This window comes from Vanessa cardui, chromosome 5 (genome assembly GCF_905220365.1).
Source record: "Vanessa cardui chromosome 5, ilVanCard2.1, whole genome shotgun sequence".
NCBI lineage: Eukaryota > Metazoa > Arthropoda > Insecta > Lepidoptera > Nymphalidae > Vanessa > Vanessa cardui.
In genome coordinates this window covers 11924618-11944774 of record NC_061127.1, presented here as the reverse complement: position 1 = coordinate 11944774, position 20157 = coordinate 11924618, and the positions used below count along the sequence as shown (strand labels likewise).

Here is a 20157-nt window from a genome sequence, read left to right as displayed (position 1 = left end):
GAGAGCTTTAATATACGTAAAACAAGATGTCCAAAGAAAACATTCTTTGGAAGGCGTAATGGAAAAATCATTTTCTAAAAATAATAAATGTCCGTCCATCGTCCTTTAAGCTTATGACATTTTATATCGCGATGGGATTTAGAAAGGACTATAACGGCCAGTGTACGTTTCTGTCCCAACAAAATTCACATGTAGGTAGTTCGGTTTTGTATATTTGTTTCTCGTTTAATAATAGTTGTGGTAGGGCTTTGTGCAAGCCCGCCTGGGTACCACCCACTCATCAGTTATTCTACCGCCAAATAACAGTACGCAGTATTGTTGTGTTCCGGTTTGAAGGGTGAGTGAGTCAGTGTAATCACAGGTACAGGGTACATAACATCTTACTTCCCAAGGTTGGTGGTGCATGGACGATGTAAGGAATAGTTAATATTTCTTACAGCGTCATTGTATGGGTGATGGTGACCACTTACCATCAGGTGGCCCATATGCTCGTCCGTTAATCTATTCCATAAAAAAAAGTTGTACAGTATATTCCAACTACAAGACACAACCCAAATAAACAGCTTTTGACACTGAATTGAAAAACCATTGATGGAAAGTGTAATTAAAAATGGCGTTTTGAAACACCACCCCAACTGTCATTAGAAGTCTTGTATTATACATAAAGATATATTTTATAGGAACATTTGATAGTGACAATATACCTATTTAACAATTGGCTTTTTCTTCGATTAGCATAGACTATTTTTTTTATAGAAATATACTATCTTGACAAAGTATCAGTAAATAGAACAAAGAAATGTACTTTATACTCTATGGATTATCTAAAAGTTTCCTGTCTTCGTTCTTTCAAACTATGTTAAGACTTATCATTTTAAAAGTCATATTTTTCTTTTATATACTCTTTGTAACGCACATATTTGAAGAATATATACAAATATAAATATTTAATTTAGAATTAAGGAAATTAATTTGCTTATTTGTTACGCATTACATCTTAATTACTCCAAATATCGTTATGAAATTAAATACATGATGCTAACGGTACTGAAAACGATTTAGAATATCTAACATTATAATATTTTAAATGGTGAAAAAGAGTAACTACTGAGTTTCTTGGCGGTTCTTCTCGGTAGAACCTACTTTTCGAACCGGTGGTAGCTTTCGTATGACGAATATTGACGATTCATAAGTGCTTGTAAAAGCCTACTTGAATAAAGTATATTTTGATTTGATAACATGATCGAACGGGTGAAGCCGCGCTATGGAACAAGCTGTCTATATAATCTTATATAGACTTAACAATGTAAAGACACGGACAAATACTTAATAGAATGAAATACTTTTCGAACGGTGAGGGGATCACTAATCGCTGTCCGCTTGCAAGGGGCTAGTGAGTGTGTTGATGTGATTTATGTTTCGTTATTAAATTTATGGTAGAGGTCAGCGCCCTAGGCGCGGCGTAGGTGTGGCTAGGTGGGGAGCATGTTGTGCAAACGAGTGATATCAAAACTTTTTTTTTTTATTTTTTTTTATCATTGTCTAAGATCTTCAGACAAACAGGTTCAATATGTTTTAGCCATTTATTATAATTGCCATATTTTAATGTTAATAATATTAGTTTTTATGAAGTATGCCAATGTTTTTGTTGTTTGAATACGTTTGCTAATATAATACATTTTTACATGTATTTGAATGTAAATTTTTAAAACTGCGTGTCATATATTGCATTAATAGTCGTTTCATGTTGACATAATTACGTTTTCGCGTGACATTTAAGTTAAATTAAATTAGCAGCTGTAATATAATATGTTCATATATTATTTAACAAGTTCACGATCATAAATTATTTTATATACTTTGTTTGTATTTTAAATGAAAAAGATAATTTTATTAATAAAAAAAAACATATTATCATACTTCCGTCTATTTTGATTAAAAAAAAAAAAAACAAAACTAATGTTTGCGCCACACTTAGTTCATTAAAATAGTGAATACAATTCCCCTGTACAAAACACTCCGGTACTAATTGATGAATTCTCACTCCTTTTAGTTGATTGGTGGTGTAAGATTTCTAATGGTATGAAAGGGTTGTGAGAGTTTACACGGCAATTGATATGGCTAATTTAGAAACAGTTTGACGATACGTACTGTTTTGAAACTATGTAATACGTATATTATGAGTCATCTAGGGAGGAACATATGTTTTAAAAGTATTTATTACGTGAATAATAACAACGAAGATATCGAATTAGATTTATCAGTATTGAGTTTATTGAAATTGCTTTAAAATGCGATATTAAAAAAATAATGCAGAATTTGAATTTAGAATCCGTTATGCAATCCGACCAACAAATAATTTTTTAATACTTTTCATACAATTTTGATGACCTCCGTGGTCGAGTGGTGTGTACACCGGTTTTCATGGGTACGCAGAGGTCTCGGGTTCGATTCCCGGCCGAGTCAATGTAGATTATTATTAGTTTTCTATGTTGTCTTGGATCTGGCTGGTTGTGGTTACTTCTGATTTTCCATAACACAAGTATATAGCTACTTATATTGGGATCAGAGTAATGTATGTGATGTTGTCTCATATTTATTCATTTAATTTTTTTATAAGTATTGATTAGTTCCTTATGCCCAACCCAGAAATCCACGGCTATATATATCTTTAGGATTGTTTTATTTTTCGAATGAATTCTACATGTTGTGTTACGCTATCTGTGCACTTATTTATAGAATCATAATGCAGGACATTAGCTTGTAACCATGACGGTAAATAATTTCCCTCAATAAAGTAAAAGAGGGAGGTAAATGAACTCCTACGAGGGGTCTTTCATGTTCACATATTAAATTATACATGATACGTGGCCCCTTGAAGGCTTTTAGGAAATAATCAATGATTTTTATAGACATAATGGAATTCGAAAGAAAATTAATTTATCCAATCAAATACGAATAGAAATAAGTTCTTTTGCGTTTTTATTCGTTCATTGAGTGTTTATGATTCGACATGTCAAAAACTGTCATGATTTGTTAATTGTGTATTAAAATAATTCAATGTTAGCGAATATTTATGAAAAGAAACAAAATTTAATAAATATTGTTCTGATTATAATTGTTTATTGTTATAAAATATATTTTTGGTTATCTTACTGTATCTTTGGAGGTCATGATATAAAAATAATTGTTTTTCCTCTCTGCTAAAATAAGTAATTAAATAAAAAGCAATCGATAAAAATATATTTGAAAGAAAAAATCTCTCGTTACGTTTCACTGTAAAAATATATGTTATTATATACAAAATTTTTGCAAAGCTTGCACACTTATGTTATTGCGATTATGCCAGAAGTTGATATGCAGATTTGATTACGTTTGTCTCTTACGCCAATTATAAAAGTAATCTTTACTTGGCGACGAGCACTTAATACTAAGATATTTTTATAAAAATATGTAAAGGAGTAAACTGTTGTCGCTCTAGAAATGTTTTTTCTGATACTTTATATATTGGAACGTTACAAAAAATGCGTTTTGTTGTTTTAAAGCTTAAAACAACTTGTTGTCTTAAGCCTTAGTTTCTAGTATATCAGTTATTTGCCAGTGAAAGTCCCGTCAAAATCGGTGCAGCCGTTCCAGAGATTAGCCGGAACAAACAGACAGACCGACAAAAATTACAAAAAATGTTATTGCGGTATATGTACCGTGTATAAATCTATAAGCATTGAGTAAAAAAAGGGCTTTTTTATTATAACAAACAGACACTCCAATATTATGTATAGATTATACATTATATTATATTATAGTGTCAAATTGTATTAGAAATTTCGTATAGTAATTATGTGCACATTGGTTTAATGATAATGGTTTATCAACAGCTGAGTTCCGCAGCCGCACAGGATGTGAAGATGAGGTGGTCAAGTTAAGCTGTAACGCGCATTCCAGAGTTGCGATATTCAACGCGGAATTCGGGAGAGCGCCCTACGAAACGATGAACTGTCCTCAGTATCCAGATAATATTGCTGAGAGTAAGATCTCATATAATTACTCACAAGATTTTTTTATTATACACTTGTCTACACTAGTTGTTTTCTGCGTGTAGGGGTTTGGTTGTGTAAGGCAAAAAGAGATAAGATTTGCTTCAAACCAAATTTTATCAAATTCGATTTAGCGGTTTGGTAGTGAAAGAGTATAGATATATGTATGTACTGCGTATACTAGTTATGTATTAGTTAAATGTATGTGTCCGATTTCTGTCCTGTTCTAAATCCTTAAGAGATGCGTTAAAGAGATCTTCTGTAACTGATAAGGCTAGCACATTTTATAATTTACTTGTACTTCTTTTGTTTTTTTATTTCTTTAATAAATTAATAAATAAACAAGATGCGACGAAGCAATCCTCGATATTTATCGTACAACATAACAATGCTTTCTTATGTTTCATTTTGAAGGTAAAATAAGTCAGGTATTACAAGCACGCGACTCTCAATCTTAGATGAGGATCGAAGATTTTTTACTACACATTTAGAAGTATTTATCGTGACCAACGATTAAACACCAACTAATTCAGTTGTATGTCATTCGGAATACATTATTTAAACTTCACTAAAATGACAATTCAAAAGTGAAATGAAACGTTCACAGCGAACCTCGGACTTTATTGTAAACTAGCTGTGCCCGTGACCGTGTATGCGTTTGAATTTAACAAAAAAATATATTATTGTTGCCAAAATTACTCCTTATTATATCAGTTATCTGCCAATTAAAGTCCTGTCAAAATCAGTCCAGCTGTTCCAGAGATTAGCCGGAATAAGCAGACAGACAGGCAGTCAAAAATGGTGAAAATTTTTATTTTGGTATATGTACCGTGCATATGCATTGAGTAAAAAAGGGCTATTTTAATATTACAAACAAACAATTTTATTATATATGGAGAATTTATTGTGCTTCTGTTTTATAACATATGAAAGTAAATTAAAAAAGCAACTGAGCGAATAATGGCTGTTTCATATAAATATTTATAGTATTTAATGCAATGTAATAAAACATTTGCGAGGACGAACGATGTTTGTTTTATGTGAGACAAAGCGTATGAGTCTTGTTCCATTGTTCGAGTCCGTTGGGTTTAAATTTTGTTTCGTCTGGTTTCTGGTTTTGTTGGTAATTTTTTATAATAAGCTATAGAATCCTGTTGCTACTTAATTTAGGAAGACGTGATATATTTTGTGTATAATAATAATTATAGTATTTTTTTTCAGCTTTATTATAAAATAGCTGTGACCGCGACATCGTGCGGGTTTGAATTAAACTGAAATTTTATGTATATTTCTAAAATAAAAGAAGCCTAGTTACTCCTGATTATATCAGCTATCTGCCAGTGAAAGTCCTGACAAAATTGGTCTAGCCGTTGTAGAGATTAGACGGAGAAAGACATTACGTCTCAATCCCGTCCGCGAATTCTTACAAATTTTAATATAACAGACATTCCAATTTATTATATGTATTCATACTTTATTTATAGCATTAGGAAGCATTTTGATAACACTTATAGGTTTAACGTGGATACGTTAAACTGCTGTAATTAACTATATAGGTACTATGGGCTGGTCCATTTGCTATTTGCTAGACCACCGATATATTTAAGAAAAAAAAAAGAATCCTTATGGTTGTTCGGTATAAATGTATAAAAGTTATACAGACAATATTGTTTCTTAATAAATGAACTATCAAATATTTGGTCAAGATCAGATTCAAAATTCGAACAAAAAATAATCTAGTTTTAAAATATAATAGTATACACTTTAAATTTTCTTGCAGAATGCTTCGCTCCACACGCTGTGAAAACAGTTATGCAGATCTGTCACGGTAAACGATGGTGCCAAATCGTGGCAAATAACAGAACGTTCGGGTCGCCTTGCAAGCCAAATCCGAGGAATTATCTCAAAGTTGTTTATGCTTGCGGTAGGTTTATTGATTCGTTTATTGTTTGGAACCATTTAAATAATAAAATGTCAAACAAGGTAAAAAAGTTAAAGGTCGAAGGAGAAAAGATAGACAGACAAAAATTGTAAAAATGTTATTTTGGTATTTGTACCGTGTATGCATATGTGTGCATTTAGTAAAAATTGGTTATTTTAATATTACAATCAATTATATCTTTTCATTTGTAAAATTTAAATAATGTATTTTTTATTTACTGACGAACGAAAATGACCAAATATTCGCCAAATATTTTTCGATAAATATTTTAGGTTGTCTGGGTTTGTTTAAACCTTTCTAGGTAGAATTCACCTACTTATCATATATAGTACCGTAAGCAGCATTACTTAAGTGTTCCTGTAATTCCCAAGATTAATATCGATGATTAAAATCAGGTGGTCCATTTGCTAGTCTATATTTGCTATAAATTAAAAAAAAAATGTGAAATCCTTGCAAGCTATGTACCATCAACTCCGAAGGTTCGACTTCAAATGTTATCCTCCATTTGTTACTAAACCTAATGATTTAGTAACAAATATAATTCAAATTGTAATCAGTAACAATATTTCGTTTTGCATGTCATATCAAATAATTCGAGTGTATGGCCCGCGAGTATATTTCTATATACAGCAATGTGACCCTGGTCTCTTTATTAAATACCGAGATTCTTGGGAAATAATCGCTTCATCCATGTTACAGGCAATATAGGCATTCCTTTAAATTTGAATAAACTATTTTATTTAAAAAATGCAATAACACATTGCAGTTTTGCAACACGATGTGTTTTATTTTATTTCACTCAGTATTACTATTACTATGAATATTTTAAATTGTAGTGATTATATAAATTATATCGACCGTAAATAATGCTAATTATAGAGAGACTATGTAATAATAGATTATATAATAATAGAAGTAACAGAACTGACTTTGAATATCCTACAGCTGGGCTCATCCCTTTCATCCTCTTCTGAGGAAAAAGTTGCATTTGGAGTTAATCCTGCCACGCTGTCCCATTTTGTTTTGGTTAATACACGGTGGCAGAAGTTCATTTAAATTGGTCAGATGTTGGTTTCCTCATATTTTCCTCCACTTACGAGCAGGGGATCAAATAAATAATATCACTAATCAAACATACATATTATCAATTCTTGATATTCGATTTTTAAAAAAGAACTATAACATGAATGACAATTGAGTAATCTATTTACAAAAAAAAATGCCCTATTAATACCAAAGAAGCCAGAGAAAATTATTTTGAAGAATTTTCTATAAGTAAATGTAATATTATGGTTTTTCTGTATACAGTTCCTCTTGGAGTTCTTACGGAGAAGTATGAAAGTCCTATCGAAGAGGATGAAGTAACGAACCATTATAACGCAAGTCGAAATGCTGGTCTCTTCGATGAATCGGGTAAGCTACTTGATTAAAACAATTTCATCAAATTTAAGCTTAATGTTTTCAGCTATAAAGTCGTATTTTCTGTGATCATATTTTGATTTTAATGTTTTACCGTTACTGTTTTTGATGGTATGGAATGAAATTTAAAGTAAAAAAGTATATATTGTTATGAAATTATTGTTTGGATATATACATATAAATATTTTTGTCATTGTGTGATTTTCATACTGTCCTACATAGATTCTAGTTTGTAAGTATTGATTACATTTTGGCTATGGTAAGACAGTAAAAGTTACTCGTCCAATAATTAATGATATTGTTAAAGATATTGGTGAAAATTGGAGGGAGCCAAGTATTCCAATTTCCAATCCAGCTTTGCAGGCACCGATGGATGTAAACGTTCCGTCTTCAAGGAATACCGAAGATACTTCGATACATATATTAGTATCAAATATGGATAACGAAAAAGGTATATATTCAAAACTGATTACATTAATTTTCTAGTCAATAAAAATGTGTGTTAGTATATCCGTCCTTTCGATTGTGATAAAACTTTGTTGAGTTATTCTCCTAACATTCTTAGCAGAAAACAATATAATTCTTGGTAGGTTCTCCTTTTAAATACTCCTTATATAACTTACATTCTTTAATATAACTTAAATCGTCGTATTATATGGGTGTATAATATGCCGACTTATGTTACGTGCAAAGCTGAGGTGGGTAGCTAGTTAAGAATATAAAGTTGCTATCAAAGCGTTATATTGATATTACTATGAACTTATTAATTTCTAAATTTAGCACTCTTGTATTTTAAAGGTGAGTTTCTAGATTTTGTCTTCAGATTTAACAGTCTTTGTAATTGAAATTAACTTATATGGTTTTATTATATTTTAGACTGATTTTAATATTAGGTCCAGATGATCGTAGTAATATGTGGTGTCATGGTCTCGTGTGATAATTCTTGCATACATTTCGGCACGGTTGTGGCAAACCACAAATGATTCCAAATAATTAAAATTTCGATAACCGAGCTCTAACGTAGGCATATTATATTCAACTATTATGGACCGGATTATGACAAAACTAATAGTCGATTGTCGATAGCCTTAGGTACACTTATTATTTGATTTTAATGAAGTATTTTTTATGGAATCGGTTGGCGGACGAGCATATGAGCCACCTGATGGTAAGTGGTCATCATCACCCATAGACAATGACGCTGTAAGAAATAATAACTATTTCTTACATCGTCATTGCGCCACCAACCTTGGGAACTAAGATGCTATGTCCCTTGTGCCTGCATTTACACTGGCTCACTCACCCTTCAAACCGGAACATAACAATACTGCGTATTGTTGTTTAGCGGTAGAATATCTGATGAGTGGGTGGTACCTAGCCAGGCGAGCTTACACAAAGCCCTACCACCAAGAAGTAATTGAAAAGGACTCAGTAAAGTTTCTGTCCAATAAATTTTCCTATATTAATTTTATTCGACGCATGGAGGCTGAGAATGAATAATTCTTCTTTATTTTATTTTAATAAATAGGAAGCCAACAGCGTATAAATTGACAAATTGGTACATTTGCTACTATTGGTACCTTCACAGCTACAGTTGTCACTCCAAATTAACATATTTTTATCTAAGACATAAAAATGGGTATGCTGTAAAATAATATTATTTGTATTGAAGTATCTATGACATGAAATATATCGATTTAAAAAAAAGAATATACACAAATAAAGTGGTCACCACCATTAACTGACATTGGTGCTGTAAGAAATATCAATCATTGCTTCCATTGTCAAAGTGTCGTCAAACTTGGTAACCAAGATGTCTTGGCCCTTGTGCCTGTAGCTGTGCCTGTATACTGGCTAAGTCACCCTACAATCCGAAACACAATTACTACTAAACACGCTTGTTTGTTTGTATTCGAACAGGCGATAGTGAAATATATGTGATTCGTCTGAACACTTCGGTTCATTTTGTAATAGATGATATAATTATTAATACTAATATAACTATAGAACCGTGACTAAAATGCAATTTGTAATGAAAATTATCATCATAATTACAGTTATATTTGATTCGAATATAATATGAATGTTTATAAATTTCGTCTATTATTATTTATTCACATTAACTAATAATCGATAGCACTGAATGAATAATACTTGTTACAGAATCGTCGCTTGTAAAGGAGTCGTCACACTATTCATCAAATACAAAATTCCTTATATACATTAGTATTGGGATTTTGATTATCATTATTTTAGTTGCATTGCTTTTCGGTATCCGGTATTACAAAAACAGAGAAAGATCTAGAAATTCCAAGAACGGTGACATGTTCACGACAGAAGCTCCGAACGTTTTCAACGACGCAGCGTCAGATATAGACGATGTTGATGTAAGCCACATTTCTGGAACGTTCTACGATCCGTTGCATCCAGACATGATCCTTTATAGAGATGGTCAAACCAAAACAGCTTTGAGAGCAATGAAACCTCTCTCAACTGTATATCCCTGTGCGGGCGCCAGTATGTATGGTAATGTGGATTACGCGCCGTCACATTCACGTGAAACAAGGTTTATGACCAAAGAAATAGATTCTGATATCAAGTTGAATCCAAACTTTGGTTGGATATACTAGTCCTAATTTCGAAAGATATTACTAAAACAGACACTTCCAGGACTTAGCGATTTATATCTATGTTTTAGTGATGATTACGAAAGTGCTTATAAAGCAAAATTATTTATAGGAATTATGTTTAATTGGACAGCAATTATAAGTGTATTTATCGCACTATGTAGTATATAAGTTAAAACGCAGTGCTATGATAAGTACGAATTATGATAAGACTGTAACTACAGTATGTTCGCTGTTATCACACATATTCACGCTATATTTCAACCGTTTTATATTATATACTTCACAAAATGTTTTGTTTAATATATCTTTGTATTGAAACTATTATGAATGTTTAAATTATATATTAAAAAATAAAAGCCTTCTTTTGTCAACGAATTAGTAATTTATCTAAAAAAACTCTTTGTCAAACAGTAGCTATACTATGGTGTTGATGAAAAATCAAAAACAAAATTATAAATATTATGTATTATTTATCTATGTGTAAAAAGAATTATATAATGTTTCATTTACTTCAGCCTTAACTCATATAACAGCTGACTTATGTAAATATTGTAAATAGCTTCAATATTCTATATTTTAATTAAATTTATAATCGTAAAAAAATATTTTTTTTTCTCACATAAAGACGCATCCACACTTGCTCACACGAACCAAGCTTACGAAACTAGCAAGTGAATAAGTTCTTATTACATTAATATACCAGACGGTTAGTCGAACTTGCGCAGGTGTGGATACGCTTTAAAAAGCGATTATATTGTCGCTATAAATTCTTCCCTAGCGTAACTTTTAAATACATTTCACAGTGCACTAAGTAAATAAGAAGAAATAGTATCACATTGTACATAAGATGAATCAAACATACGTTTATACTCAAAATTTTAAAAGGTCTTAAGTCAATCAACTGTGTGAGTATATTTTCCGTAACCGCATCAAAAGATGCAGACATAAGGTCGTACATGTCTGTCTTAAATTGATATCATACGATTATATAAATAAATAATAAATTAAAAGAGAACGAGTATTATATTTTGAATGCAATTATGATTAAATTTAATAAATTGTGTAAATTAAACATTACTATTATTTGTTCTCATTAATTTTTTAACACAGAATTCGTCATTCCGTAATAAATTACTAATTTAATTTAAAATTGTAAATTATAAAAAGGTTTTCGTGATAAACGTAAGCTGAATAAATTTAAAATCGTATTGAACAATTTATTAATAATAAACATTATTTAATAATTTAATAGTCATTGCGCCGTTTGGAATATAAAAACAAATAATTTTATACATTTTTTTGAATAAAATATTTCATAAATTGTGTTTCATTGAAGACTTCATCCATTCTTCCTTAAAATTATTATCTCTAATTAGTCACTTATTGTCAATAAAGTAACTTTTTATAATACAAACAATCTAGCATAATTTGATGTTACAAGTTTCGGAAATAAGAATTTCTGAACACATGTAATACTTTTCTGGACTATTAGGGAACGGTTGCGTGAATAAGGGTCATTACCAGAATAAATTATGGCGTTTCATTGGTATATTACAATAATACTCAAGGGATTGGAAATTTAATACAAGTAATAATAACTATACAAACATATTAGTTAACGCAGACTACGAACGTGAAATGAAGCGCTGTTAGTTAATTAGTGGTTATTGTTTTTATTACAGCTTGCCAGTTTGACTTAAATTTGAAGCAACAACAACAACAGCCTGTCAATTTCCCACTTCTGGGCTAAGGCCTCTTTCTTTTGAGAAGAAGGAACATATTACCCCACGCTGTTCCAATGCGGGATGGTGGACTATACATGTGGCAGAATTTCTATGAAATTTGGTTTCCTCACGGTGTTTTCCTTCACCGCCAATCACGAGATGAATTATAAACACAAATTAAGCACATGAATATTCAGTAGTGCTTGCCTGGGTTTGAACCCGTAATCATCGGTTATGTGCGCGTTCTAACCACTGGGCCATATCGCATCTCAATTTTAAAATAATAACGTAATTTTATCTAAAAAATATAAAACATGAACATTTTATGCATTTCAATGCAAATTTCAAATTAAATGATTTATTATAGTCTTTAAATCAATATTTTAATGTCAAGTAAAGGTCAAACCAATCCTCACTGAAATATCAAATCAAGATCCAATGATCTTTTGGGTCTATTATGGCTTTGGCCATTACATTACATTGGCTTATTCAAATAGACCTTTATGAAATATTTAAGTTTGATTCTATAATTAGAAAATATTGAGTTGTAGTTAAGAAACTTTTTCTTATAATGACCATATTTCAAAAATTTTTGGTACAAATCTAAATATCCGAAAACAATTGAATATCCAAGGAAAGTAATGATACTTTAAGTATGTCAATTCTCTATAGTATAGTTTTATGTCAACTTATTTGAGCCCATAAAATCTAAAAAACAAAGGCAATACCAAATCTATTATGCATTATAACACTTGCCAACTACACATACTTATAATTTAAATTTGGAATGCTCGAATGGTTAGAAGTAAAAAAAACCTGCATTTGTCAAATTTGTCAAAAAACAAATGCAGGTTCCCTCACTATGTTTTCCTTCACCGCTAAGACGAGATGAATTATAAACTCAAATTAACCACATGAATAAGTGTTACTTACCAGGGTTTGAAACGGTAATCATCGGTAAATAATAAATAACCTAATTTTATCTAAAAAATTATAATTTACAAAGTTAATATTTAAGCCCACAAAATCTTAAAAAAACAAAGGCTATTATCTACTATAAAACTTGCCATCTACACATACTTATAATTTAAATTTGGAATGAAAAATTTTGAATTTGAAAAACGAATGTTCAGAAGTAAAAAAAACGTTTCTAAATATCCCTGTTAGGCTTTAATTCTTTTGAGGACGTTTGGAGCTTATTGCATCATATACTCCTAATGTGGGTTGGTGGACGTGATGAGTTTCATTTGGCATATAATGTAGGTTGTCTCACGATATTTTCCTACACCGCCGGAAACGAGATGAATTATAAACATGAAAATAAACAAAACAGTGGTTACTTGCCGACTGTATATTTGGTGTCTTTGTTACTCTGAGCTTACTGGAATGAGACATCATCATCCTCCTGCCTTTATCTCAATTTAATTTCGTGTATGCGAAGCATGCCTTTAATACTTATCTGTCGGACATCATCTCGCAAGTAACATTCCTTCTAACCTTATCTTCTTTCACACAATCCATCCATCGTTTCTTTGGTCGTCCTCTACTTCTATATCCATTCACACTCATGCTCAAGATCTTCTTTACGACATGGTAATTCCTCGTAATATGTCCATACTGTACTGGAATTAAGCAATCATACGAATTTAATTCCCATTGAAAGGTACGTTAAAGGGAGTACAACTAGACTATGCGTTACCCAAACAATCGATTCAAAATCCGGACCATTTGGACTCTTTCCATGTCGTTAGAGAGAGTAATTTATTGTTATGACTCAATTCCAGCGTTATTTTTTTCAGTTTACATTCCACAAGACTTTGCCTTTCCCTAATGTGGAACTATTAGCCTTAAATGGGCTATGGTGATTGGTGGATTTTGCATGAAAAGCGATTGCTTTTATTTATAAGATAATATTGTAGAATTGTGTTTGTCTACACAGTGAGAACAATTCTTTATTATGCCCTTCTAAAATTGAAAAAGCCCTACATTATATTTGTGATGTCATTTAAGTGCACACACATCTTTTTTTTTTGATAATAACGTAATATTCTTGTAAACATATTGTCAAGCAGCTGTGAAACAACATTTATAATATTAGCGAGGATTGCATTAAAAAGTTGGTTGAATCGAACAAAGTTTCGTACGTGGAATTGTGTAGTGTCCTTACAAAGGCTTTTAAGGGTGTTAGATACAATTTGAAAGCATCTCAAGTTTCACAATGGTATTGAATACACCGACGTATTGCAAGGTATTCGATAATGGCCACTTATGTGACACAAAGCTATTGACTGTCGGGAGCTATGCTTTGGAACTTGAATTCCCCTTGGAATGTCTCATGATGGATGCATTACGGGATGTTACGGAGATGTAATTGTCATTTAAAAAACTCATAAGTGTCCATCAACTTCAAAAGGTCGTAACTTCTCCGGGATGTTAAGAAAATGTAATTCTCATTTTAAAAAATCATGTCCTTCAGCTTGAAAAGGTTTTATCTTCTTTTAAGGAACGGGTTTTTAAGCTTTTTCGACGCTTCTTTGCTGTATTCGGTGCATACGTGGTAGAACATCATGCGGCATTTGTATGAAATAGACCCAAATTATGCTCAATGGTGTTATTTTGGAATGGAACTAGTTCCACGTACACTTCTAGGCTCCTTGCAATTAGAACTTACTATCTTTGTATAAACTTAAGGGAAAAGTATTAAATGCATGAATTGCACATAGATTATTACAGTTATTAAAAACGGAATATTTTATATATCTTGTGAACAAGACATTCGTAGATAATGTTAAAATATGGAGGTCCATCAAATAAAAATAAGAAAAACATGGTAAAAATCCGTTTTTTAATAACTATAATAAAAAAAACTCATACATACATACACATAATCAGCACACACACATACAACACATGCACGCAAACACAACACAAACTTAAACACGCTTGTGTTATGGACCTGTTTCCCATTCTATACAATTTTACTGAATATAATACAATTTAATACGTGGTTTTTAAAGGAAAAATAAATATATTATAATTATTATTTACTATCGAGAAGAAGCGTTAAGAAATTAAACAAACAAACAATTTCCAATAATTAATTTAATTACATTTATCAAGCATTAAAATCAACGAATGCTTGTTCGAATAAAACGTACAGCACGTTTAAAAACATAGTATAAGTATAAAATGTATTTATTTCGTCTGAAGTAAACCGCACTCGCAATAAACCGTAATAAACATGAAATTCCTCTTTCAGTATTAGGACATTAGTATTATTACATAATTTAAACTTGGCAAAGGTCCATATTGAAAGTCGGATGAAATGATGAAAATGCAATGGCCTGTCGATATGATAGATAGTTTAATATCTGGAATAGATATTTTAAAGGTATCATGGAATCTTACCGAGGTATATAAATGAGGTTTTTAATATTATATATATAAAGTTTGTCATACGTGTATACCAAGCCATATTAGAACAATGTCGTGGAATTAACTCCATTCTTTCTCAAAATGAGACTTTGACTCATTAGTGGTTCATTTTTTTGTTGACTTGAATTTAAGCTGCATATACTTTAAGTGAGCTGAGATGGAACAGTGGTTAGAATCTTAACCGATGATTTCGGCTTCAAACCCAGGCAACCCAAACCCAAGCACCACTCTATATATGTGCTTAATTTGTGTTTATAATTCATCTCGTGCTCGACGGTAAAGAAAAACATCATGAGGAAACCTGAATGTGTTTAATATTTTTAAGAAGGTTTTGTGGACTAATTACCTTTACACTGTAATAAGGTATTAATAAATGATTGTTGAAAATGAAATAATAAATTTATTTAATTAATATACGTTATACGACTCTCACGAGGATTCCCATTTTGGGTCATAATAATGTCCATAGAACAATAAATATTAATGTTCATTGTTTAATTTATACAAATACAATTATAACAGGGTAAATAAAACTTTTACATAGTGTAGAGTAAAAAATATGTATTTGTTTATTTTAAATGAGACGTTTATATAAAAAATAATGCTTTATGTAATCCTTAGAATATTTAAAATTGAATTTTGAATTTGTTATAAAAATATTTCTCGTCAAAATAGTATTATACTATTATTTAAAATAATCTTATGAAAATATATATCATTCGGAATTGAGCTCCAATCGGTATTTCCATGATGAAGTTTAGAAATATCATTAGTATGCAATGTTTCAAACATTTAGATGGTGATATAAGTTATTTTAGCTGCAGAACTTAAGGATGAGATCCAAAGGAACTCTAATTATTGAAAGAAAAAGAAAGATAAATCGCAATGCCAAGGTTGTTGTCGCATTGGGCACTAAAGTATAGTACTACAGACCCAAGGGAGATAACAATTAATAACATAATTGCCAAGGTTGGTGGCGTATTGGCGATGTAAAGAATGGTTATGGTTTTTTTGGCACCTATGTGCCTTTTGACAACATTGGTGCCCACTAATCACCAAGTGGTATAAGTAGGTAACCTATGCAATGAAATGATGATAATTAGCTTAATCATGTTGGACACATTTTACGTGAAGATTCATATTATGAGATGCTATATATTTTATGAGCTACTTAATCTTAAATTACAGATATTTAATGCAAACTCTAACATCCGTGTCTCCAAATTTCCAATACTACTTAAAATGGGTCAAACATTATAATGGTTCCAAAAAATGAATTGTCATATTATAACCGATGTGACATTTAATTAATCTTCCTTACCGCAAGCACTTTGGCCTGGAATCCACCGTCTGCATCACCAATACAACCCGATTAATACCGTGATAAGTTTAATTAGTAAATAATAATGATTTTGTTATACAAATTATTCTTAAGACTATGTAATGTCATGAAAAGTGGAGCAATGAAATATAAAACAAATAATAAGGGAATACGGAAACAAAAAACACAAACGAATAAATCAGTCGAGATACAAAAAAAAAATATACGTTAAGAATATTCTTTTTTTATATAAGAAATGTATCTGACGAATAAGACTATAAATAAAAAGCGAAGAGAAAACTGGCATAAGATATACATTCAAAGGACATATCAGATTTCGGAAAGCTTTTTGCCAGTATGTGATTTCTATATAAAATACCAATTGCGTCGCACATCTTCGGTTAGCCGATAAGTTCTGATGTCACAACTGCTATGGTTCCCGAAGGCCTCGGTCTCTGATAGCCTGATACAAAACCTCTCTCAAATCACGTTATAGAATGATACGTGCGTTGTGCGTCGGACACTTTATTATCAGTTTACGATCGCAGTCTACGTGCCGACGATGATTTTGCTGAGAAAAGGGAATTTTCTGTAACAAGAGTCGAAAATCCTTTTAGAGAAATGTAATTGTCATATAACGTCATTTAATTTTGGTAACATGAGTTTGAACGTGTTTTATACGACGGAATAAGACGTGACACTCTAATACGTAAAATGGATATTTTAGATTTGAAAACCCTTAATCATTTAATAATTCTGAAATAGTCTAAGACAATTGGTGATTTTTGACAAAACTTACCTTTTTTCTAACATAAGTAGACGGACGGGCCACCGGTAAGTGACCAATACAAAAAGACATTGGCATATAATATTGACCATTCCTTATGTAGCCAATGTGTCAAAAACCTTGGAAACTAAGGTGGCGTGAGCCTTGTGTCTATAGTTACTGGTTTAATCATGCTTTTAGAAGCGTTCCAGCTGGAACACAAACATACTCCGTATTTCTATTTGGCGGTTTAGTATGTGATGGGTGGTACTTACAAAGTTGAGTTTGCTCAAAGTCGTACAACAAAGTACTTACCAATAATCACTTCAAGAAGATTAAAGATTATTTATCTCTACATGCGCTAGCGACTGAAGTCTGAGATGTTATTATCAAGGTCCTTTAAGCTGGAACATAGTTGCATAGAGTTTCCCACGGATCGATTGATGTTGATCGTGTTTAAGAGTTTATTCGTCAGTTGTTAAATAAAAAAGTTTGCTAAATTCTTTTATATTCTGTTCCGTGGTTTGGTCTTGACAGAGGAACAGACAGAAAGATCTACTTTCGTATTTATATTAATTATGGTGAAAGAACAGAATTAGTAATAGATGACTCATACACAGTACTAGCATCATATACTAGGGTGTACTTTTTTTTAATTACCTAACTGTAAAAACGACTAAACCTTACCAGCACACATAAAACTTACCAGAAGATGGTGCGCGTCTTGGAAGATTATAGTTTATGATATTGTACTAACTTCGCTTCCCAGTCTCATTCAGCTGAAGTTAAGATAATTTGGGTGACAAGCGTGAATTTCATTTCCTGCTAATTTATGATATTCATGATTTAGTTTAGATTGACTTAAATGCCAATAAAAATTGAAAAAAAATCAATACTAAGTCACTAGTGTGATTTCGATTTTGATGAAATCGTATAAACTTTTTCCATAAACCCTTACGTTACACGTGGCGAAATATATACATAAAAAATAGGAATAACTTCAACATCTATTTATGAAAGTTCCAGTCGGTTTTGTTACTTCGACTTGTGTACTGTGCTGTACTCCCAGCACAAGCTTTAAGCTTAATTGGAGAGGTGGACTGGAATATTAATAATAACAATTGTAACATTGATTCGCAAAACTCTATTCCTAATGAAGGTTTAATCCAGTGCGCTGTTCCAATGTTCGTGTTATGAAACGATAATATTACAAAAGTATTATTATGTTATGAAATTTAATCGTACATAATATTATAATCTTGATTTATATTCGAACTAAATACCTGGTATCTTGTATTTGTTTCATATAAATTGTTTTTGTTCGATGATTACAAATTCTCACACCGATGTACTAAAAATACACAGAGAATGCAAATGTTACTGTATCACATGTTATGACTGAATACGGTTTTATCTGCGATTAATTTGCTAGACGTTAATTAGGCATGAGCCGATGGTCCAGTGGTTAGAAGAGATGCATATTCATTACCTGTTCAAACCCAAGCATGCACCACCAAATTTCCTCGGCTTCATTTGTTTTTATAATTCATCTCGTGCTCAGCGTTGAAGAAAAAGCCTGTCAAATTCTGTCACACGTCCAGCTTTCTGCATTGGAGCGGCGTGGTGGAATAAACTCCAATTCTTCTCCTCAAAGCAACCTTAACTATGCAGTGGTTTCAAAGATTGCTACTTCAGTTAAGCATCATATAATATTTTTAGACGTCTTTCCTTAGTATATCAAAATTGTGTCTGAAATGCGATTATTAACTATTATGCAAATATATAATTTTTAATAAGGTTGTAACAAATATAAAATAAGCATGTTAAATATATAGATAACATATTAATAATCAGGATGTGTGTAATGTTTTGCCAAATAAAATTAAAGACTTTAAGGTACGGAAATTAAATTATAAACTCAAATCACAAGGCTCTCTAATCTCTACTAATCCGAGCACGTAGAATTGAACAAAAGCAATATAACTTTTCTCATTCGATAGCTACAATACGAGGAACCGGTCAAACGTATAATTAGAATCCACGTCTAACTTTACTTGTTTGGGACGAGATGCGTTTTATGATGCGTCAAGTGACTTCTTAATGTAAAAAAAGCGGATTCAATTAATGAGAAATTAATTGAATTCGATTTTTGAATTTAGAATTATGGTGTGTGGTATTTATTTTTATTTTCACAGACGCGGTGCCCTGTATATGTGTTTATTGCCAGACATCATTACGATATAAATTTTGGGATTAAAAGCGACTGTATACAATAGATATTTAAATGCAAGTTTCCAATGGACTTGACGACGACTTCTTAATTGTTGAGGTTAGTTTTCGGCGAATTCTGGATTCTGAAACTGGATGTTGTGAGGCCAATGTGCAGGGTAGTTTAACTATTTTAGGAGTGAAACCTCTTTGGATGCGATTAATTCAAAGTTACAAATGCATATAAGTGTAACGTACAGATTTAACTGGTCAGAAATGTTTAATTTTTGCAACGTGTTTTTTTTATTATAATTATATTTTATGCTTTCTAGATATATACAAAAAATCAAGGAATAAAACAAGGAAGTTTATTACTAACAGTTTTTATAATTATTATCTACAAAACAAAAAAAGTAATCATAAAAAAATGATCTGTTTAGTATAAGATATAAGACCTTATTTTCTTTGAAATGTAGATCGATATACTACTAAAGTAGTTTTATTATATGATATATCAGCAACAATGCAAGTGCAGATGACGGTCACATCTGCGTCTTAACTAGAAGCGATGAGCACTTTAAGATGACAACGTGTTTTACAAGAATTGAAAGAAAATTGTGAACTTTGTAACTTTTCTTAGTGTAGGAAATCTTGACCAGACTTCCCTGCTTCACTTCT

The 20157-nt window shown here is 31.4% G+C and overlaps 1 protein-coding gene across 1 annotated transcript in view; it reads left to right on the top strand.

Annotated features, from left to right (window-relative positions):
• Nucleotides 1-10453, top strand: part of LOC124529931 — a 36039-nt gene extending 25586 nt beyond the window's left edge. Inside the window, exons 4-8 of the mRNA XM_047103873.1 lie at nt 3876-4025; nt 5815-5958; nt 7285-7389; nt 7703-7846; nt 9559-10453. Coding sequence (XP_046959829.1) covers nt 3876-4025; nt 5815-5958; nt 7285-7389; nt 7703-7846; nt 9559-10025 — 1010 coding nt within the window. The 3' untranslated portion in view covers nt 10026-10453. The remainder of the gene's footprint in view (nt 1-3875; nt 4026-5814; nt 5959-7284; nt 7390-7702; nt 7847-9558) is intronic.
• Nucleotides 10454-20157: the final 9704 nt, after the last annotated feature.